Source organism: Physella acuta, unplaced genomic scaffold (genome assembly GCF_028476545.2).
Source record: "Physella acuta isolate Inbredline_101_S28 unplaced genomic scaffold, ASM2847654v3 ptg000117l, whole genome shotgun sequence".
Classification (NCBI taxonomy): Eukaryota; Metazoa; Mollusca; class Gastropoda; family Physidae; genus Physella; species Physella acuta.
In genome coordinates this window covers 726,371-752,053 of record NW_026731637.1, presented here as the reverse complement: position 1 = coordinate 752,053, position 25,683 = coordinate 726,371, and the positions used below count along the sequence as shown (strand labels likewise).

Here is a 25,683-nt window from a genome sequence, read left to right as displayed (position 1 = left end):
GTCAGTGTGTACCAGAAGTACAGTTGCACTCTTAAAATCACGAGGAAGAAAAAGTTCCTTGACAGGTTGAGTAATAGTCTCCCCTTTAATTCCTGACCCAAGTTTTTAAAATTGTCCCTGAGTCCACCCAGCTCTGCTGAACATTTGACTCGGATAGAGGAAAGCAGAGGCAGTTGAATATTTTACTGGCTACACAATCTCTACATAGTCCTAGGTTTTAAAATCCGACTGATATTCTAATCAATGCCCCCTGTTAAAAGAACAAAGAGTTCAATATCTTAAGCATCTATCCATATATATAATTCTCTTCTGTAAACGCGCTCCCTACCATCCCCACCCCAACATGGTCTTAGTGAGCTGTGGTTCACGCTATGTTTACCTTCGTGGAGTCGGGTTTAGTGACGGCTATTAGGGGCAGATAATTTAGTTTGAAACGATTTTAAACGTGGGGGGGGGGGAGGAAGGGGGGTGGGTTATGGTCCTTAACAAGCTACTTATAGTGTTTTAAAGAAATATTTTCAGTGTCAGCGTTGGTACTGTCGAATTCACAAATTATGAATTACTGAAAAGTAGAAAAAACAACAACTAAATAGCGGCGTATGTTACGTCGCGGGCCGGCTCGTTTAATATAATTAAACTCTTTCCATTAATCTCTAAACAAATTGTTTATTTGCCTTCGCTTTAACCTACGAGCCTTTTTACTTTCTCGTATATACGAAGTATAGAGAAAGTCTTGTAATCGTGCAAAAAAAAAAAATCGAGATTTTTGCAAATCTCGACGTTTTGCATCTCACTGATACGGAAAAACATAATTTTGCAATCTTGTCCGTATGTCTGTGTGTCTGTGTGTGTGTCTGTGTGTGTGTGTGTCCGTGTGTAAACACGATAACTTGAGTACCGTTACAGCTAGGTTGATGAAATTTCATATATAAGTATTTTATCAAAATCGTAGATCCGTATCAACTTTTGAGCGATTTCTGACAACCGGAAGTGGTACTTTTTCTACTTTGAATTTTTCAAAAGCCTATAACTTGAGTACTATTTCAGATAGATAAATGAAATTTCACATGTAAGTAAAAGATCTAATTCTCTACCTTCTGTTAAATTTTGAGTAATTTCCGTTGACCGGAAGTAGTAATTTACGCTACTTCCGATTTCTCAAAAAACTAATGTAAATTTTTAAAGTAATAATAATATTGCGCACTATTATGCGCTTTTTTATTTCGCGTTCACTTGGTGTGCAATTAATTTGTCTACGAGATTTTATTCTATTTTTAAAACTTTAAGTATTTAAAATGGATTAAAAATCATGTCTATAGCCCGAGTTCCCATCCCCTGTTATTTTATATAAGAATATTCGAGAAAGTTTAGGGGAGATCACTCCCGGTTTATTTATCTCTGAACAAAATGTTTACGTACAACAGACGAAATTCAGTTTAAATGTTTACTTGTTAAATGTTACATAAATAACAAAACAAAACAAAAATTGTCCATTTTTTTTAAAACACGAAAATCAGCCAGGAAAAAAACAGCTAACTAAATCTTCAAATTGACATGTTTCAACCTTTTCATGAGTAACAGTATTAGCCAGTGACGTCGAAAAGATTTTTTTCCCTTCATCCATTGAGCCGTACTGATACTGTCTGAGGCTTCAGAGAAGGGAAACAACTTTTGTCTTCCTAAGGTCTCGTCGCCGGAGTACCGGCCCCTGCGTGGTTTCCTGGAGTGGAGGCAGAACTTGCCTGGCCTCGTTCTGGCGCGGCGCCTGCACTCCAACATGGCCGACACGTCTCGTTCTACTGCACTTGTAGTGCTGGTGACCAATCTTTTATCCTTCGTTGGGTTGTCTACTTTTTTTTTGAGTGAGTTATCTCCCTTTCTCTTGGCCAAGTTGAGTTGCTTCCCTTTGTTTTGTTCACTTAAAGAGGTCAACTTTTTTTTTCTTGTTCAGATTAGGTGGTAACACAAATGTTCATGTTTAGGTTCAGTTGCCTACGATTTTCTTGCTAAGCAGTGTTTCTTCCAGACTTTTTTTCCGGGGGGGGGGGGGGGGGTTGCACTTGACATTTTCGGGGAGGGGGGGTCGGACTAAAATGTTCTGTGGGGGCGGACACTGTTATAAGAATATATTTTCTATATAAATTCCATTTCGTTCGGGGGGGGGGGGGCGGTAGACTTCCCCCACAGAGATGCCTGGAAGAAACTCTGTTGCTAAGAATTATTTGCCTACAATTTTGTAGTTAGAAATAAGCTGCCTACCGTTGTCTTGTTCAAATTGATGTGTCTACAAATTTCTTGATCCAACTGAATTGCCTACCATGTTCTTGTTCCAACTGAATTGCCTAAAATTGTCTTGTTCCAAACTGAATTGCCTACCATGTTCTTGTTCCAACTGAATTGCCTAAAATTGTCTTGTTCCAACTGAATTGCCTAAAATTGTCTTGTTCCAACTGAATTGCCTAAAATTGTCTTGTTCCAACTGAATTGCCTAAAATTGTCTTGTTCCAACTAAATTGCCTAAAATTGTCTTGTTCCAACTGAATTGCCTAAAATTGTCTTGTTCCAACTGAATTGCCTAAAATTGTCTTGTTCCAACTGAATTGCCTAAAATTGTCTTGTTCCAACTGAATTGCCTAAAATTGTCTTGTTCCAACTGAATTGCCTAAAATTGTCTTGTTCCAACTGAATTGCCTAAAATTGTCTTGTTCCAACTGAATTGCCTAAAATTGTCTTGTTCCAACTGAATTGCCTACCATGTTCTTGTTCATGTGGTATACCGGGAGCTGCGGGGTTGGGTGGTAGAGCTTACGACTGCTAACACGAATGTCACGAGGTCGGATCCCAGGCTTGAGACTTGATCTAAGATATACAGGACCTGATCTAAGACACAGACAATTAAGACACAGACAAACAAGACAAAGACAAACAAGACAAAAAAGTCAGATACGACAAAACTTCTGCCCTGCCCCACATTACCAGGTTCAGCTCTGCAACTCGAGCTAATTAAATTTTGTTAAGATATCATCGACACGAGGCATCCACCAGACAAAGGCGGCCAAAAAATATTTTTATTTGGCTTCCCAAACGGCCAACTCGGCATGTCTGTGTAAACCACCCCCCCCCCCCCCCTCCCCGTGTGAGCAGTGATTGCCAGCCCTGACCTGGCTAATCAACGTGACACACGCGCACCTTAAGGCACGTGAGTCTCGGCAACTAGTCTCACGCTAAAAAATAACCCGTGCATTGAAAACACCTACTGGGTTATTTCCCTGCATTGGGCGGTTATTTGCCCTTTATTTGCCCTATATTTTCCGGCCGGAATGCATCTATAACTGGAATGTCGTAGGAAATGTTCACAAGGGGATAAGTTCATACGACAGTAATTACGTTCGTGACAACTTTGAGATTGAGTTTTTATTTGAGATTTGAGTTTTCAACTCGAATTTCCGATTCCTGTAAACCACGATAGATGCAAGAAGTCTTCCGATAGTGCAAGATTTGGGAGGGTTATTTTTTAACACGTCACCGCCGCCGCCATATTTGTTAACTCGTCCACATTTAGAAATCTCGCGGGTCACGCATGCGTATGATGTCGCGTTCGGTCTACTTCCGGCTTTGGCCGGATACTCTTTACTTTTTAATTTGGATTTTTTTTCCCCGCACTGAACGTTGAGCGAGAATTTTTTAAACCTAACCAGTTTGTAAGATTTTTTTTTAAATCTACGTTATTAAATTGATACAATTTCACTCTCATTTTTTTTTTAAATCTAGACTGCTTTTAAGGTTTTAAAATCTAACAGAATTAAGATCACTTTAAAGCAAACTAAATGTTAGAAGATTATTTTACCTAACCATTCAAAATTATTTCTTTATTCATTTATTGTACCTTATTTAAACGTCCTATTCGGCAACATTGACGATCGTGATTACTTTTGTGTCCAGATTTTTCTCCATCTTGTTTTCTTATTTTATTTTTTAAACTTTTTTTTTAAATTCTCGTAGGGGAACATGAGAGTGGGAGAATTAATGAGGACAGACGCAGGCCAATATGTCTAGACCATATTACCTTTTTATCTTAATATAAATTACTTTTTGAGGCTTCCTTAACTCTTTCAGGGAGAGTTTGGTTTAAAGGGAGGTTACTGTAAGACTTTTCAGACTTGACAAGGTGTGGACATCAAATCAAGTTCAAATTAAATATTGAGAGAAAATTGCTTTTTTTTTTTGTACTTTAGCCGACTTATGAGAGAAGTTGAAATTTGAATTTAACAAAAGAGTTCAGTAATTAAATTAAAGCCTTTGTTTAAAAATATGTAAGGATGTCGTAGGTGGTTTTGTTTTTATCGATTACTTTTGTCTAACTTTTATGGGGATGGAGAATTGGGAGTTTTTTAACTTTTGTATTACTATTTTTAGATATTCTTTATTAAACTGTGTCTTTAAGAGCAACATAATTGTAGCAATTATGTGAAATTATTCTGATGGGTTTTTTTTTTATGGAATATGTTTTTAACAAGATCATGTGACACGTGACACGTGATCTAGTTTCTTCTAATTTAACAAATAATTAGTGAGAGACAACTGTTAGAGATGACATAACTATGTATCAATGCATATCAATTAACAAATAATTAGAGAGATGACATAACTATGTATCAATGCATATCAATTAACAAATAATTAGAGAGATGACATAACTATGTATCAATGCATATCAATTAACAAATAATTAGAGAGATGACATAACTATGTATCAATGCATATCAATTAACAAATAATTAGAGAGATGACATAACTATGTATCATTGCATATCAATTAACAAATAATTAGAGAGATGACATAACTATGTATCAATGCATATCAATTAACAAATAATTAGAGAGATGACATAACTATGTATCAATGCATATCAATTAACAAATAATTAGAGAGATGACATAACTATGTATCATTGCATATCAATTAACAAATAATTAGTGAGATGACATAACTATGTATCAATGCATATCAATTAACAAATAATTAGTGAGATGACATAACTATGTATCAATGCATATCAATTAACAAAGAATTAGAGAGATGACATAACTATGTATCAATGCATATCAATTAACAAATAATTAGAGAGATGACATAACTATGTATCAATGCATATCAATTAACAAATAATTAGTGAGATGACATAACTATGTATCAATGCATATCAATTAACAAATAATTAGTGAGATGACATAACTATGTATCAATGCATATCAATTAACAAATAATTAGTGAGATGACATAACTATGTATCAATGCATATCAATTAACAAATAATTAGAGAGATGACATAACTATGTATCAATGCATATCAATTAACAAATAATTAGTGAGATGACATAACTATGTATCAATGCATATCAATTAACAAATAATTAGAGAGATGACATAACTATGTATCAATGCATATCAATTAACAAAGAATTAGAGAGATGACATAACTATGTATCAATGCATATCAATTAACAAAGAATTAGAGAGATGACATAACTATGTATCAATGCATATCAATTAACAAATAATTAGAGAGATGACATAACTATGTATCATTGCATATCAATTAACAAATAATTAGTGAGATGACATAACTATGTATCAATGCATATCAATTAACAAAGAATTAGAGAGATGACATAACTATGTATCAATGCATATCAATTAACAAATAATTAGAGAGATGACATAACTATGTATCAATGCATATCAATTAACAAATAATTAGAGAGATGACATAACTATGTATCAATGCATATCAATTAACAAATAATTAGAGAGATGACATAACTATGTATCAATGCATATCAATTAACAAATAATTAGAGAGATGACATAACTATGTATCATTGCATATCAATTAACAAATAATTAGTGAGATGACATAACTATGTATCAATGCATATCAATTAACAAAGAATTAGAGAGATGACATAACTATGTATCAATGCATATCAATTAACAAATAATTAGAGAGATGACATAACTATGTATCAATGCATATCAATTAACAAATAATTAGAGAGATGACATAACTATGTATCAATGCATATCAATTAACAAATAATTAGAGAGATGACATAACTATGTATCAATGCATATCAATTAACAAATAATTAGAGAGATGACATAACTATGTATCAATGCATATCAATTAACAAATAATTAGAGAGATGACATAACTATGTATCAATGCATATCAATTAACAAATAATTAGAGAGATGACATAACTATGTATCAATGCATATCAATTAACAAAGAATTAGAGAGATGACATAACTATGTATCAATGCATATCAATTAACAAATAATTAGAGAGATGACATAACTATGTATCAATGCATATCAATTAACAAATAATTAGAGAGATGACATAACTATGTATCAATGCATATCAATTAACAAATAATTAGAGAGATGACATAACTATGTATCAATGCATATCAATTAACAAATAATTAGAGAGATGACATAACTATGTATCATTGCATATCAATTAACAAATAATTAGAGAGATGACATAACTATGTATCAATGCATATCAATTAACAAATAATTAGTGAGATGACATAACTATGTATCAATGCATATCAATTAACAAATAATTAGTGATATGACATAACTATGTATCAATGCATATCAATTAACAAATAATTAGAGAGATGACATAACTATGTATCATTGCATATCAATTAACAAATAATTAGAGAGATGACATAACTATGTATCAATGCATATCAATTAACAAATAATTAGTGAGATGACATAACTATGTATCAATGCATATCAATTAACAAATAATTAGTGAGATGACATAACTATGTATCAATGCATATCAATTAACAAATAATTAGTGAGATGACATAACTATGTATCAATGCATATCAATTAACAAATAATTAGAGAGATGACATAACTATGTATCATTGCATATCAATTAACAAATAATTAGAGAGATGACATAACTATGTATCAATGCATATCAATTAACAAATAATTAGTGAGATGACATAACTATGTATCATTGCATATCAATTAACAAATAATTAGAGAGATGACATAACTATGTATCAATGCATATCAATTAACAAATAATTAGAGAGATGACATAACTATGTATCAATGCATATCAATTAACAAATAATTAGAGAGATGACATAACTATGTATCAATGCATATCAATTAACAAATAATTAGTGAGATGACATAACTATGTATCATTGCATATCAATTAACAAATAATTAGAGAGATGACATAACTATGTATCAATGCATATCAATTAACAAATAATTAGAGAGATGACATAACTATGTATCAATGCATATCAATTAACAAATAATTAGAGAGATGACATAACTATGTATCAATGCATATCAATTAACAAATAATTAGTGAGATGACATAACTATGTATCATTGCATATCAATTAACAAATAATTAGAGAGATGGCATAACTATGTATCAATGCATATCAATTAACAAATAATTAGAGAGATGACATAACTATGTATCAATGCATATCAATTAACAAATAATTAGAGAGATGACATAACTATGTATCAATGCATATCAATTAACAAATAATTAGAGAGATGACATAACTATGTATCAATGCATATCAATTAACAAATAATTAGTGAGATGACATAACTATGTATCATTGCATATCAATTAACAAATAATTAGAGAGATGACATAACTATGTATCAATGCATATCAATTAACAAATAATTAGAGAGATGACATAACTATGTATCAATGCATATCAATTAACAAATAATTAGAGAGATGACATAACTATGTATCAATGCATATCAATTAACAAATAATTAGCTAGAGACGACTGTTAGAGATGACAGAACTATGTATTAATGCATATCAATGTACCAAAGAACACCCATGTAACAAGACACATGCAATTGACCGGCAATATCCATCAACCTCCCTTTCCTTTACATCTACCTGTAATGCCCTCCCCCCCCCCCCATTCCCCTCACACTCCTCCACATGCACCTCCCGTCTCTCCACGTTGCCTCCGATCTCCCCACAATCCCCTCCCATCCTTTCTTATCTACCTCATCTACCTCATATGCCTCCTACCCCCCTCCCCCCTCCCCCTCCCCCTCCCCAATATACCAAACTCCACAAACTGCTGTATCAACATCCGACACTTGATCACAGACTCGTACATATCTGCAAGCGACAGCAACAACCAACAGCCTGCTTATGTAACAGCGATATTCATTGCTCCTTAGATTAACAGCGTTTCAATTTATTGCATTTTAGATTGGCCGCGTGTAAAATGTTTCGCATTTGTTAAGAGATCAAAGGATTAATGGCCATCGTTAAGATAGCAGGATACTTTCAACTGGCAAGTTCTGTTAGGAGATAAATGAGTTTTTGAAAGTTTTCAAAAACATTCGCATCGTTAGGTAATAGGATATGCATAATATCTATTGTTATTTGGATTTGTTTTCTTGTTTATTGCTGTTTGTTTTTGTTGTGTTTTTTTTTTTTGGTTGGTAGCAAAACGTTCGGTCATGGGAACAAATGTTCCAGGACTAACTATCCTTCTCTACACCACTTCCCATCCCCGCACACACACACTCACCCTCACTTCTCGCATACACACATTCACAGTAAAAAGACGTCTGTACGATAAGAAGAATAAGTAGTGGACAGGAAGACATACGTCTATACTTCAGGAAGACGGAAGTCTATACTTCAGGAAGACGGACGTCTATACTTCAGGAAGACGGAAGTCTATACTTCAGGAAGACGGAAGTCTATACTTCAGGAAGACGGACGTCTATACGGCTGGAAGACGGACGTCTATACGGCAGGAAGACGTACGTCTATACTTCAAGAAGACATACGTCTATACGGCAGGTAGAGTACGTCTATACGGCAGGAAGACGTACGTCTATACTTCAGGAAAACGGACGTCTATACGTCAGGAAGACGGACGTCTATACGGCAGGAAGACGTACGTCTATACACCGTGAAGACGTACGTCTATACAGCGTGAAGACGGAGGTCTATACGTCAGGAAGACGTACGTCTATACGGCAGGAAGACGGACGTCTATACAGCGTGTAGACGTACGTCTATACGGCAGGAAGACGGACGTCTATACGGCAGGTAGACGTACGTCTATACAGCAGGAAGACGGACGTCTATACAGCGTGAAGACGTACGTCTATATGGCAGGAAGAGACTGGCGAAGACATACGAAAACAAACACACAAAGATCCAGGCACACCACAGAAGACAGAAGTGGGTAAACAAACACATAACAGAGAGACACACGAAGACACGAAGAGACACACGGAGACATACGGAGACACAAAGAGACACACAGAGACACAAAGAGACACACGGAGACACAAAGAGACACACGGAGACACAATTAGACACACGGAGACACGAAGACTTGTGAGGACAAAAGAAAGGATGATTTAGCACGATAAGACACTAACAACCTATACTAATGAATCACTTTTAATTGCCACACTAAGAGTAAATAAATGAACAACATTTAGCTGTCACGATGGGAAACTAATTAATTGAAATAACCATAATGATTTATTTTTACGATCAAAACCTTTTTTAACCAGTGTTTTTATTATTTTTCTATTGTTTTCTCTTTTTTTTTCTAAAAAAATTATTTTATTTTATTTTCATTTATTTTTTATTTTTTAATATTTTTTTTTGCTTGTTTGTTTGGATCATGTGACTCGCATGACTGTCATGTGACTAAATAGAATTCAAGATCGGTGCCCCTGATTGGCTAGGCTTATGGCCATGATTTAACCATACGCACGCGGTGTATAAATTAAGCCACGATCGTGGCCAATCACAGCGGTCGGTAATTCCGCCATCGTGGCCGCGCGTGCTAATACTGCTCAACGCCGAATAACCTGACGTCACACGGGATAACCGCGGGGGGATGACATAAAAACTCGACATCAAAACATCGAATGTGTCATGGAACAATACGTCAACATAATCTAACATGGTGATTTAAAAAACCGTAAAGGAGGAGGCAATCTTGTATAAAAGATTCGCCATCTAGAGACTTATTTGAAAGTCGCCAACACTGTATTATAAGTTCGCAATCGAAACAACAAAACGTTTTATTTTTTTTAATCGCCAGCTTTCATTTTCTGATTATCCTTTCATAATACAAGAAGACAATAACATAACTGAATTGTCTAGGATAGTACTGGTGAATTAATCCATCTGTGACAATGCTGGTCAGTTAATCTGTCTAAGATATTGCTGGTCAGTTCTTTTCTTCTTCTTCGTCCTTAATTATAATGGCCGGGACTGCCTTAAATACAGTTAAGTATTACGTGTCAACATATAGAATGTTGATTTCAGCCTGCTTTTCTTTTTGGAGTTGCTTCCATAGCCTTTGTCCAACCAAATACAAACTACAAGGCATCAGTTTGTTTGATTTTGAGAATTGTCTCTCTTAGATGAGTTGCTGTCCTCAGCTATCGAGCCTCATCTACCCGGGGTTTCGAACTCCAGACTTTTCGATTTAGCAAGAATGAGCATGAGTTAATCTTTCTAGGTTAATGCTGGTCAGTTCATCTGTCTGGGATATTATTGATCAGTTCATCTGTCTGGGATATTATTGATCAGTTCATCTGTCTGGGATATTACTGGTCAGTTATCTGCTAAGGATAATACTGACCAGTTAATCCGTCCAGGATATTGCTGGTCAGCTAATCTGTCCAGGATATTGCTGGTCAGCTAATCTGTCCAAGATATTGCTGATCAGTTAATCTGTCCAGGATATTGCTGGTCAGCTAATCTGTCCAGGATATTGCTGGTCAGCTAATCTGTCCAGGATATTGCTGGTCAGCTAATCTGTCCAGGATATTACTGGTCAGCTAATCTGTCCAGGATATTGCTGATCAGTTAATCTGTCCAGGATATTGCTGGTCAGCTAATCTGTCCAGGATATTGCTGGTCAGCTAATCTGTCCAGGATATTGCTGGTCAGTTAATCTGTCCAGGATATTGCTGGTCAGCTAATCTGTCTGGGATATTGCTGGTCAGCTAATCTGGTATTCAGGTAACGTGTTCACCACCATGGCCGGCAAATATGGCGTCTCGTCTGGCCTCTCGCTTCAGATAATCTAAACGACGTATAGATTTTTCCCGAACGCTTTCCTTCGGGTATTGATTGATCGACCGGACAGTTCGATTACGGCCTGGGTATGGATGGGTTAGGGGAGATGGTGCTTGTGTGGGGGGGGGGAGATTGAATATTGGCCAGGAGTTGCGGTTGGATGGGGGTTAGGGTTGGGGGATGGGGGTAAATCAGCCCCAGAACATTCTTTCACAACATAGACCAGCGTCGTGTAACGTTGCTTCGTGGATAAAAAAAATTAATCGACAGATTTAATTCTACACTGGCAGTTTAACGCTAGCTTAGATTCAGTGTGTGCTTGTAACGATGAATTTGATTGGATGAATCATGTAATCTTGCGGATGATTGGTGAAAAATTCAAAAAGTTGCGAGATATTTTAGAGGCTGAAATGCTAGAATAGTATTACGACACGTGGATAAAAACGTTTTTTGACGATTTCATCTTACACTGGATAACCTTCTGTCCACAGGAAGCCGTTTCATCCACTGGATAACATTATGTCCACCATAGGCCATATCATTAACTGGATAACATTATATCCACCGGATGTCGTATCATAAACTGGATAACATTATATCCACCACAAGCCATATCATTCAATGGATAACATTATGTCCACAGGAAGCTCACACGAAAAACCCCACTACCTCTCTGACCCCTAACCCCCGTCATGTTCACAAACACACACACACTCACACACAAATACACATACACACACCACGTTCTAATCACACTCATCGAACATTCACCCCATCCACGCACTCCCGTACTATAAGTTTCTTTCAGGCATCTAAAAATATCTACTTTAACCAGTCCGCTAACCTTTTAAAGGTTATTTTTCTTTAGTTTATATTCACTCTTTAATGTCGTAGGCAGTGGCGTAGCGAGGTCGGGTGTCACCCGGTGCGGCACTTAATGGTGTCACCCCCCAGAGGCGTAGCGACCCTTCCCGGGGACAAACTTTCAAGTTTTAGATTTGCACCCCCCCCCCCTCAAGTTTTCGATTTGCATCCCCCCCCCCCCTCAAACTTTCGATTTGCACACACCCCCCCCCCCTCAAGTTTTTCTCTATATATTTTGCTATTTTTTGCCTTGGTGTCACCCCCCTAAATGGTGTCACCCGGTGCGGTCCGCACCCCCCTCCCTCGCTACGCCCCTGGTCGTAGGTACCCAAAGGTACATGTGCGTGATTAATTGGCACAGCGTGTCTGTTCGAATGTACACCCACATTTCATGCAAATTGCCTACTTCATCACATGTGGTGCGTTTGGGATATTTGATTTAGAAGAAGAAAAGATAAAAAGCAAACAAAATGATTGAAGGTTGGCAGGGGTTAATCTCGTTAACAACTTACGTCTCGTGTTTCACCAGCAAACTCACAGGTTGGCAAGGGTTAACGCTCATGGAAGATAAAACTTTGATGCATTTTTTTGAAGTCTGAGTTTCTCAGGTAGAATGCACATTAAAAAACGTTTCACCGGCATCACAGGAGCTTGACTTTTTTAGACACATACTTGGCACTTTCATCAGCAGATCGTTATCAAAGTGAAATAGAATTTTTTTTAAAATAAAGTTTTAAGATTTTCTCACCATCAGATTGAAAAATGATTTTAAGAAAATGATTAACTCAAGTCCAAAAAGAATTCTACGTAACACAGGCGAAAGGAAATAAAAACAGTTCGATGAAATCTTTCTGTGGCAGATTTCACCGTATGAAGGATTCTAATTGTCTTTAAGGAATTGGTTCATGTTGATGCAATGATAATTTTAAAAAAAAAACAATTGTTCAATTTATCGAAAAACTGAAACATGTGTTTATCTTGACTTTATCAACTTTTTCTATTTTTTTTTCAAATCTTGTATTTTGACTTTATGATAAGGAGGAAGGGGGGGGGGGGGGGGTTAGAGGGATAAGACTACACATGCCAACTTAATAAATGTGCGCAGGTTCAGGTGCATATAAAGTTTCTTTCATACATTTTTATCCTAGAGGGGGGGAGGGGTGGTTCACTTGAATCTTTCGGGGGTGGGAAAAAGTAAAGTTTCCCTTTCAAACCTGGCGGTCTATGGGGCAAGTGAAGTAGAGTTCACTTGTTTCTGTGACCTCGGCATATGAAGAGATAGTGTGGTCAGCACTATGCCCAGCCGCCTTTACTTTCCCTAACGTGAGTTAGGTACCCATCAGAGTTGGGTGGACTCAGGGACGGTATACTGACTTGAACCCGGATTCGAACTCGAGGCTTACGGGTTAGCACTCCAGCTCTCTACCGCTAGACCACTCCGTCGGGGGTGGGAGGACACTGGTTAAAGTGCCCCATCCCCCCCCCCCTTTGAAATGACTGGGGGAAAACACTGAGAACACCCCAAATTCAGGGGTGTATTTATGCGAGCGCCCCAAATTCAGGGGTGTATTTATGCGAGCGCCCCAAGAGCCGATCACCTTTTGTCAATACAACACGACGCACCTTTTCTTTGACTCGACAATCGAACTCGTAGCGTCATTTCTATGACTCGACATTCGAACTCGTAGCGTTATTTCTATGACTCGACGCTAAAAAATTACAACTCAACAATGTGACAAAAACTTTACCTCCTTTTAACTGTATTAATATTTGTTTCTCTTCTTCTTCTTCTTTCTTAATTTTTGTGTTGGAATAGATTCCCTCCAACACAATCAATTATTACTTGTCAGATTGTTCTGCGCCCTACAGTACGTTGATTCCGATTGCAGCCTGCTTTTCTTTTGGGTCATTTAATCCGTATAAGATAATGCTGGTCAGTTTGTCTTTGTTAAGTTTAGACTCCGGTCAGACATTGTTAGGATTGACACAAAAGTAACTCAAAACTACAACTTCTGGTACGGATATTTGACCTCAACACACGCGCCTACAAGATGAAAGTAGACTTGAAACCAGACACACCACAAAGATAATCTCGTGAGAATACAACGTACGACACCATGCCCCTAGCACCGACACGCTTCTCCCCACCCCCGGGCTTACCCGGCCTACACCCGGGAGTAAAGGTGAGTGCCCCCGTAATGGGGCGCCCCGTACCCCGGGGACCACGGTGCCGGTGGTCTGTGATGGACAAACGGGTTCCTGCTGGCACCCGTTCTTGACCGTCGTCCCTGTGGAAGTTGGTGATGCGGGTGTTCCCGCTACAGTCGAGACAGGCGAGACATATTTATGTCTGTTGGTGTACAGACAAGACAGTTTATGTCGGTTGTTGTACGGATGTCTCGCTTTTTAAACAAGAGAAATTAGAATAGACCGAACTCCGTACACAGAATATATATATACGAGCCGACCCGCGGCATATCATACGCCGCTATTTAGTTGTTTTATTTTCTACTTTTCAGTAATTCATAATTTGTGAATTCGACAGTACCACTGCTGTCACTGAAAATATTTGCTTTAAAACACTATCAGTAAGTCGTTAAGTACGATAACCCCCCCCCCTTTCCTTTCCCCTAACCCTCCCCCCCCCTCCCCCCCCCCCCCCCCCCCCCCGTGAAAGCAGCCACATCTTAGCTACCTCCCCTAAGTTTAAAATCGTTTCAAACTAAATTATCAGCCCCTAATAGCCGTCACTAAACCCGGCTATACGATTGTAAACATTTAGCGTGAACCACAGCTCACCATATTTCCTGGAGAGGAAGAGAGGGGACTTCAAGGCGCGCTTACAGCTTGTTTTCTAACGTCTCCAAGAAGAGAATTATATATATATATATATATATATATATATATATATATATATATATATATATATATATATATATATATATATATATATATATATAGGCCTATTGGCTATATATAATTATATAGATTTATATAACTCCCTTAGCACCTTGAAACTTAATCTGAATGTGAAAGTAACTTTCTTCTACTGATCCTAAAACCAATTTGTATGATAGCAAAACAATGACCCGTGTAGGATGAAAGCAATTTGTTTAAACCCCGTTGCCTGGCAACGAGATTATTCGCGGCGCCATCTGTTTTGCTAATGTTGAGACAGTCTTGTTGTAGGAAAACTTATTTTTTACGGACTGGTACAAAATTTACACGTGAATGTCGTGAGATTTTAAGCTTTATAACAAATGTTATAAATGCAAGAATTTGTATTTGTATTAATAACGTTGATTCGACAAACTAAAACCTTTGCCGTCGATTGTTTGGTCTATAGATCTTGTGTTGAATCTTTACAAATATTTATTTAAGTCATGCACCATGAAAACATTTCACATTTCATGTGGTGATTTTGTGTGTGAGGGGGAGGGGTGGACCACGCCTTAATTATCTAACCCTTTTAATCTCGGCCATATTTTTAATCACGGTCATTGATTGGCAATAGGTAACAGATCAATATTTGTATAAGATCGATCAATGTATATGGGTATTGATAACAAGTTAACAATGTATCGGAAATTAATTTTGTTTATTTATAAAACCACGGAAAGAAAACACAGCTTTGTATCGAGATTTAAAAGTCAGTATCTATGTCTGAGGTAAGGTTGATTTAAGGTTATTGTCCGGAATAGGGTCAAGGATGTTTCCAGGGTCACGTTTAGGGTCAAGGATAAGGTAAGATAGGCTAGTGGTCAGGGTTAAAATTTGGGTTATGGTCAGAGGACAGGTGTCAAGATTTTCAGGATTTAGGTTTGGCTTAACCTATGGACACGTTTAGGCTGTGTGCAATAAGGTTAAAGATATGTTTGTTATAGCTGCAAAAATTGTGGCCGGCGTTATTACAGAGATTTTACCTACCCATCCTGGTAAAAGAAATAGTAAGAAGCCGCTTTCAGGCCTAACGATCTATGAGGCAGATAAAGAAGAGTTTATATGTTTCTTGGCAAATCCAAGGCATATGAAGAAATGGTGTAACCAGCAAGATGCCAAGCCGCCTTTACTTCCTCAACGTGAGTCAGGTACCTGTTAGAGTTGGGAGACATCATGCAGTCATCTGGACCGAGATCCGAACTCTTGACCTTTGGGTTAGCAGTCTATCTATGTACTTATATGCAAAAAACACCGGTTTAAATTGTGGGTTTTTTGTGTACCAACAATCTTAAAGTTCAATGACGCTAAGGTTTTTGTTACCAACCACCTCAAAGGTCAATGACATTCAATAACCATATATAATTCCCTCCCACAATCAAACATTACTGTTTAGACCATGTAGTGTGTACTTACGATCTCAAAAACTTTTGAAAAGTTTTAAAAATATTAGATTTGAGATTATCTGGAGACTTGGTCAAAATACACCAAAACTTGTTTTTTAAATTATTAGATTTGAGATTATCTGGAGACCTAGTCATAATACACCAAAACTTGTTTTTAAATTATTAGATTTAAGATTATCTGGAGATTTGGTCATACTACACCAAAACTTGTTTTTAAAATTATTAGATTTAAGATTATCTGTAGACTTGGTCAAAATACACCAAAACTTTTTTTTAAATTATTAGATTTGAGATTATCTGGAGACTTTGCCATAATACACCAAAACTTTTTTTTAAATTATTAGATTTAAGATTATCTGTAGACTTGGTTATAATACACCAAAACTTGTTTTTTAAATTATTTGATTTGAGATTATCTGGAGACCTAGTCAATACACCAAAACTTGTTTTTAAATTATTAGATTTAAGATTATCTGGAGACTTGGTCAAAATACACCAAAACTTGTTTTTAAATTATTAGATTTGAGATTATATGGAGACTTGGTCATATTACACCAAAACTTTTCCTAACGGGAGGCCAGTTAGCCATCAAATGTCAAGACTTTTTGATCCCCCTGGGAAATTATCCAAAGAAAGGTCTCCCACCTCCCCTCCAGAAGAAATCACAAAATCCTATTAAATCTACGGAATGTTTGCCTTAACTTCACGTTTTTTAATGCCATAAGACAAAGAATGTTTAACTTGTGCAGTACTTTTTGAATTTAGCATTTTGTTTTAGTCGCACGGGACTTTTTGTTTATTTATTTTACGAGATTTGTAAACTGCTTTCTAAGCCCGATTAAGTTTCAGCGACTTGATGTAAATTTACTAATGAAATCTGGTCATTGATGAACTTTTTAAAATAGTCCAACCATGTTGTTTAAGGCATGTTGCCATGTTGTCTATCGGACGTTGCCAGGTTGTTGGAGGATGTTGCATTGTATGTTAGAGAATGTTGCCAGATTGTTTATCACTTTATTTTAGTGAATGTTGCCAGGTTGTCTATCACTGTATTTTAGTGAATGTTGCCAGATTGTATACGATTGTTTCCGTGTAACCAAGCCAATATGGCTATGCTGTTCGCGCAATGTGGCCAGATAGTTAAAGGATATTTACACTAGTCTTGTTGATGTTACCTGCTGAAAATCAAAATCTTACCAAGGGAGGTAGTCTAGTTGTATTTTTTCTAAACACGCTTCAGCCCCCATGGGAAAACAAACAAGCCATCGACTGAGAGTTATGTGTCTTGTATGTGTGTTCATAGACCTCAGCCATTGTATACAAAAGTGCCTACTATCATTTTTTTTCAGACCAAAATAGTAATAATGTGAGAAGGGGGGGGGGGGGATTGTATAATGGAAAAAAAACTATTTTATTTTATCGTAGATAACTCTGAGCGAGATAAACTTAGCTTCGTGGTTATCTCCCCTGCTAGTTCGAACAACATTTCTTTTTTGTAGAAATAAGCCCTAAATAGTCAACAGTCTTCTGGCCAGATAATCGACCAATTCCCACACGCTCCTCGTTCGTAAGCTTTCCTGGCAATAGGGACGCTGAAGATAGCCTTCTTTGTCCCACAAGCTATACAATCCCTTGCCAGATTTTATACGTAAGCCAATCCAATTTTTAGCACTAATTTTTTTTTTCGGGTTGTAATTTCAGCTTTCTATTTAAAAAAAAAAACCTTCGATAAAACTCGCGTAAAACAAGCGTAATTTATGCAACACTTATTGACATCAGCAAAAGTGATTTCTTTTCTTTTAATTTTATTAAATCTTTGGCCAATTTTTAAAAGCCGTTCCTGGTTTTGAGACAGGCATTTTTCTTTTGTCGTAATTTACTTTTATTTTAGAGAATGTTTCACAACAACAAAAAGCCGTTTTTTTTTTACTGAACTCTTATATCCACACGTTACCAGTGGCGTAACGTGGTCGGGTGTCACCCGGTGCGACACTTAATGGCGTCACCCCCCCCCCCCCCCCCAGAGGCGTAGCGACTCAATTTTCGATTTGCACCCCCCTCTCGAACTTTCGATTTGCACCCCTCCCCTCAAATATTTCTCTGTATATTTTACTATTTTTTGCCTTGGTGTCACCCCCCTAAATGGTGTCACCCGGTGCGTTCCGCACTCTCCGCCCCCCCCCCCCCTCGCTACGCATCTGCACGTTACTATTTCGGACCTGCCGATCAATAATGTAGATAAAGTAGAGTTCATCTGTGAGTATTATTTTTTTCAACTCTTTAAATAATTGCTTCAACGTTCCGTTAGTTGTGCGTTTATTTCTGTGGACGGGGGTGGGTAAGTGGGCAACTTTGATGAATGATAAAGGCTTTTAGTGCAGGCTTTTAGGAAAAAACCATAGCTACATCGACATTATAGAGGGTTTTTTTATCCTTCAGAAGACTGACGACCTAGCCATTTATTCACATATGGTTTGTGAAGCTGAAAAAACGGTAGCTTTTACTTTCTGTGCTTTGTGAAGGAGAATCACATTTTTACATTTTATTCACAACTGTAATGTATAGCACAACCACATTTATTAACATTTTTATTCATATCTGATTATATGTCAGATCCACATTTAAAAAAAATTCAAACACAAAATTGCTTTGTGTTTGTGTTTGATCTATATACGTTTACAAAAAAAACATATTTATGTTCTTTTATCTATCGGTATAAAAGAAAGCATTAATGTTTGTTCTTTTGATGTCACAAAAAATGTCTGTGTCCATGATTAGCCTATCTCTCAGCTTAATGAACATTGTGGCTGATCAGCCCACTCGCAGCTTAATGAACATTGTGGTTGATCAGCCCACTCGCAGCTTAATGAACATTGTGGTTGATCAGCCCACTCGCAGCTTAATGAACATTGTGGTTGATCAGCCCACTCGCAAACCTGGTTCGGTATATTAGGATGGGTTGTGTCTTTATGTATGATTTCAGTGGGTTGGGTGGGGCCGGGTTCGTTGGTTTATGCTTGTGCTGATTTAGACAAAACAGAATTAATCTCGTCATTAATTAGCCTTGCAAATTAGGGCATAAATTAATTCGTTTTGTTGGTTTATTCCGAGTTTACACGGGATTTGAAAAATACTTCTTCCAGACTTTTTTCTCCTGGGAGGGGGGACGGGGACGACTTGAAATTTTCGGGGAAGGGGCGAACTAAAATTTCCAGGGTGGGGGGGGGGGGGCGGACACTGGTAAACTCTATTTCGTTGTGAGGGGAGGTAGACGTTTTTCGGTGTGGGGCTGAGTCCCCCCTCCCTCACCGAAGATATGCCTGAAAGAGATGGTTGATTTCATTATATTGTTGTCTGGGTTTATTTGAGAAGTTAAAGTATCTGTGTTTCATCTAATGAATGGACAGATTTGTAATTCACTGGTTTGGTATGTGTGGATGAGCAAAAAAAAATGGCGACAACGACGTTGAGTAAATATGACGTTGGGGCAGTCTCAAGGTCAGGGAAGTTTATTTGCGGTTTCGTTTGCTGTGTTTACTCACCATGACTTTCTTGGCCACTTGGTGCTCACACGTACAAATGTCTGATACTAGACCTGTTTGTTTAACTATTTCCTATCACATGACCTGTTTATTTAACTAATATATATCAATGTACTATTTTTTTATCTAATATATATCACTAATCTAACAGTACTTCAGTTTATTTTAGCTAACCAGTTTAACGTGTCCAACAAATATCTATAGACTGGTCTATTGTACAGTTTTGTCGACGCCCCAATAAAGAGCTGTATACAACATACAATAACTCATGACTGTCGGGTTCAAATCCCGCTCAGACCACAGTTCTCTATCGCTAATACCTGAGCCGACCCAGCTCCATTGAGTGCCCTAACAGAATTGTTCATTATGATCTATGATAATACGTCTTCACCACAATATACATTATAACATATTGATGCTAATGTGCTACGAAACTGGCTTTAATTGATATGAAATATGTGGAGGGGGAGGGGGGTAAGTACGTGAAAAAATAAAGTTGCTTAAAGTTTAGTCAAAGAGTCTACTTTTTAAACAAGGCAATAATTTTAAACAAAATGTCCATTTTTTTAAATTCCTTCTTGGCAACTTCATAAAAAGCCTGTATCTGGCAACTAGGAAGTATGAACTAATTTCTCCCATATCGATCGAATACTTCCCCTCCCCCACCCACCCACGAACACCCCCCCCCCCCCCCCCCCCCAGTTTAGTGCCGATTAAAGCTCAACCATCAATTCACGCTTCGTTGACTTTTTAAATTTCGCCGTGGTCGTGTTGAATGACGGGAAAAATGTCGTCACTTAGACTTCCAGCCAATCAAAACGTTGCACGCAAAAACCCCAAGTTCGAGGACGTCATTAGAAGTTGTGTACGCGTCCATCGTGTATAAAATCTGTTTAGTGCAACACGTTTGATTTTATATTTTTAATTTTTGATAGCACTGACATTTTTTTTTTAAAATCAAGACTCTAACACACATTAATTAAGGAATAATTTGGTCGATATACGATATTATATATATATATATATATATATATATATATATATATATATATATATATATATATATATATATATATATATATATATATATATATAATTTGCTTTCTTTAATAAAAGCACTAGTCGCCAAAATGTGTAGGAGATTTCACAAGCGACCAGTGTTTTTATTCAAGAAAGGAAATTAGTTTTATTTTCATATTTTCTATGCAATTAACAGCTTATAATTCTAGAGGGGTTTTTTTTTTGTGTTTAATTTGTTCTGACTTGTTGTTACTGTGGAGGCCTACGATCACATTGTAGATGTTTACCACCGATAGCCGATCTATTTCTTAAAGTCCAACGTTATTCAAACAAATTTGTTGTTCACACATCCACCTCCATATGCCCGCCCCCCCTCCGTCCCGTCTCGTCCCCATCCCCCCCCCCCGTCCCCCACGACAACAACAGGGTATAATCCACTAGAGCTCGCTTGACTGTCCACGCAGTCCATACCGGCTAGTGACAGTCAATTTGCCGTGAGTTTCCGGCCTTTCCGGTCGTCACGTGTTTAATCCCACATCACGTCTGCTGAGACACAGGCGCCGGCAGACAAACACAGATGTAAGGAGTCAAGGGTTGGTCTAATCCTACAGATGTAAGGAGTCAAGGGCCGGTCTAATCCTACAGTATGTGATTACACTGTAAGGGCTGGTGTAATCCTACAGTCTGTGATTACACTGTAAGGGCTGGTCTAATCCTACAGTCTGTGATTACACTGTAAGGGTTGGTCTAATCCTACAGTCTGTGATTACACTGTAAGGGCTGGTCTAATCCTACAGTCTGTGATTACACTGTAAGGGCTGGTCTAATCCTACAGTCTGTAAGGGCTGGTCTAATCCTACAGTCTGTAAGGGCTGGTCTAATCCTACAGTCTGTGAGGGCTGGTCTAATCCTACTGTCTGTGATTACACGATTACACTGTAAGGGCTGGTCTAATCCTACAGTCTGTGATTACACTGTAAGGGCTGGTCTGTGAATAAAAATAAACTGAAAAATAAAAATGTCCTGGAAATAGAGTCAAGCTCCATTGAAAGGAATGTTGGTATAATCTAATCTTTTAATCCAAATCCCTGTACCCAATCTTTCGCAGGATAAACTACCAACAAAATCCTGGAGTAAATAATCAATCACGTGAACTCTACTCCACCTGTACTGCATCTGTTTCTGTTCTATTTGATTTTTTTCAGTCTATGCTACGTATACGCTGTAAGGCACGTGACTTTTCTGTAATCAGTGCTTTGAATAGATTAGGGAAGGTAGTAACTCTTATCAGTGGCATACCTAGGGGGAGGGGTGGGTGTGGCGGCCGCCAAAAGGTGTAAAAAAAACAACTAAAAGCTGAAGTATTCAAATAGACACGGTCAACGCTCAGAAAATAAACCTCTCCAAGACTTAACACGCTGATTGCACTGTTGTCTACATCAAATAAATGGTACCAAAATAAAAGCTGTTTTAGGGTAGTGACTATTAAAAAGCGACACCAACCTTTTCGAATAGGGGAGGGAAGGGGGCAATTTATCAACATGAATTACTATAATATAAATGGGAGGGGGGCACAAAATTGATAGTCTTCCCCGGGTGCCGGAATGGGTCGCTACGCCTCTGTCTCGTACGGCTTGACTGAGTTCCTCAGACTAAAATATCTCTGGCTACTACTGTTTGGGGATTCTTGTTCCATTACCAGCATCCAGTTATGTCTTTTCTCCTGTCACAATCTACTCAAACCTCACCCAACTATAAAACACAATTTTTAAATGATCTAAATTTGTACTTTCACCACATCACTTTTGCTTTAGTTCACGTTATAGAAATTAACATTAGACACAACATTTAAAAAAAAAATTGTAATATGTTCATGTAAGGTTAATGTGGGACAGCGTTGTCTAACTGTTTAGAGCGCTAGGCTTCGAGCACGAAAGTCTCGAGTTTGAATCATGGTCCAAGTCAGTAAGCGTCCCTGTCCACTCAGCTCTGATGGGTACTTAACTCACGTTAGTGAAAGTAAAGGCGGCTGGGCAAAGTGATGACCACACCTTCTCTTAAAATGCCTAGGTCAAGAAATATATGAACTCTACTTCATCTGCCCAATGGATAGCTAGGTCTATAGAGTATTCTTTATGTTAGAGTGACAAATATTGTGTTATAATAATAAAATGTGTTAATATAATAAAATAAATATTAATAATACATAGGCAATAGAGCACCACTTTGTGAAAGAACATCAAACCTTTATCATGACCTTTTTCTATAAACAAAACATAAAAAAAATCTCCCCTACCCCGTTATAAAAAAAAAACATCAACCCTTTTATTTATTTCAGATTGTCCAGGGCGGGACGTTCGTCCAGCTGAACCCCACCCCTGAGGCTCAGGGGAAGGCGCTGACCAAGATCATTGGACAGTTCAACATCAAGCAGACGGTGATGATCGTAGAGAACAATCGGATGGCAGACGGCTTCCTACACGGCGTGAGGAACGCCATCAACTTCAGGACACAGGACATCTTCTACGTGCTGGCACTAGACTCTAACATAGGGTAGGTCTTTAGCTCTTAGCTCTAGTCATCAAATGGACTCTAACATAGGGTAGGTCTTTAACTCTAGACATCAACTTAACTCTTATGGACTTTTAGTTCGGAGCTAGACTAACATGGGGTAGGTCTTTAGCTCTTAGATGTAGACATCAACTGGACTCTAACATAGGGTAGGTCTTTAGCTCTTAGCTCTAGACATCAACTGGACTCTAACATAGGGTAGGTCTTTAGCTCTAGACATCAACTTAACTCTTATGGACTTTTAGTTCGGAGCTAGACTAACATGGGGTAGGTCTTTAGCTCTTAGCTCTAGACATCAACTTCAGGACACAGGACATCTTCTACGTGCTGGCACTAGACTCTAACATAGGGTGGGTCTTTAGCTCTTAGCTCCATGGACTTTTAGCTCGGAGCTAGACTAACATGGGGTAGGTCTTTAGCTCTTAGCTCTAGACATCAACTTCAGGACACAGGACATCTTCTACGTGCTGGCACTAGACTCTAACATAGGGTAGGTCTTTAGCTCTTAGCTCTAGACATCAACTGGACTCTAATATAGGGTAGGTCTTTAGCTCTTAGCTCCATGGACTTTTAGCTCGGAGTTAGACTAACATGGGATAGGTCTTTAGCTCTTAGCTCTAGACATCAACTGGACTCTAACATAGGGTAGGTCTTTAGCTCTTAGATCTAGACATCACCTGAACTCTAACATAGAATAGGTCTTTAGCTCTTAGCTCTAGGGACTTTTAGGTCGGAGCTAGACTCTTTAACATGGGGTAAGTCCTTAGCTCTTAGCTCTAGACATCAACTGGATTCTAATAGAGGATGGGTCTTTAGCTCTTAGCTCCAGGGACTTTTAGCTCGGAGCTAGACTAACTAGATATACAGTAACAAAGGTTAGGTTTTAGCGCTATCTCCATGGCAGTTTTAGCTCGGAGCTAAACTTACTCTAATAAAGGGTAGTCCTTTAGTTCTTAGAACCAGACACTAATTTAATGACACAAGACATATGCTATGAGCTGGCAATTAACTCTAATATAGGGGTCTTTAGCTCTTAGCTCTATGAACAATTCAGTTCGGAGCAAGACTCGGGGCTAGACACTATATTGTAGGTCTTTAGCTCTTAGCTCCATGAACTTTAAGCTCGGAGTTAGCTTTAGTATAACAAAGGTTAGGTGCTTAGCGCTGATCTCCAAACAGTTTTAGCTCGAAGCTTGTCTTACTGCAACATGTTTTATGAGGTAAATGCTTAGGCCTAGCTCTGTCGCAATGCAACAAACACCCGCTTTGTTTCAAATCGCAACAGCCCCAGCCTTTTAAAAATCCTCCTATAGATTTGTAAACACGATAAAACTGTTATTTACTCTTCATCCCAGCCGTGATCGTAAACAAATCGATCCCTACACAACGATCGGTGACGTCACACATGCATGTTTCGATGTAAAAAAAAATTCCATGTAAATTATTTTTAACGAGATCCCCAGGCAACGATCTGTTATTCCGTCTTCATGCCAAGAACATCGAAACAAAAAAAATAAACAATTTCCCATCCGATCCAAGTATTTTTGTTTCAAAGACAGCCGGCCCCACGCTTTTTTTTCCAAGTCGTCTGTCGTGTCGTCTGCTATTTAAAAACTGGCGCTAACGGCTGATTACACTGGCTGAAAAATAATCATTTCAACTGCTTGATTAAGTCAACACAAAGGTGAAAATATTTCAGTTTTTCTTTTCTGTTTTTTTTGGGTTGATTCTCGCAATTTTAAAACTCTAGACTTTGCTGGATTTCAAGGGCTAGTTTTCTCTTTATTTTCCCCTCTTTTTCACCTCACAAATTGTTTACGTGTGGGTTCAAGATTTCGTTTTTCTATTGTTTAATAAATATTTTCTCCTGTAAATATTGGCAGCTCTAGTTACAACAATGCTGGGTTTTTCTTCTTCTTCGTTCTTAATTTTAGTGTTGGAAGGGATAGAGCCTTATCTGCCAGAGAGTTTGAACTCGAGACTTTTTCGAAGTTATCAACCATGAGCTTTTTGGCGACCACTCGACCACGCCCCCATCACAAGGATACGTGTCAACTGGTTATGCGCCATTAAGGCCACTGAATCCGATTTCAGCCGACTTTTCTTTTTGGATTTGCCTCCATAGCCTTTGTCCAACCAAGAACAAACTACAAGGCAGCAGTTGT

General features: G+C 37.8%; 1 protein-coding gene across 1 annotated transcript in view; it reads left to right on the top strand.

Moving 5' to 3' along the window:
• Nucleotides 1–25,683, top strand: part of LOC131934758 (uncharacterized) — a 131,569-nt gene that overhangs the window by 66,129 nt on the left and 39,757 nt on the right. The window contains exon 2 of the mRNA XM_059290872.1: nt 23,286–23,500. Within this exon, the coding sequence (XP_059146855.1) occupies nt 23,286–23,500 (215 nt within the window). The remainder of the gene's footprint in view (nt 1–23,285; nt 23,501–25,683) is intronic.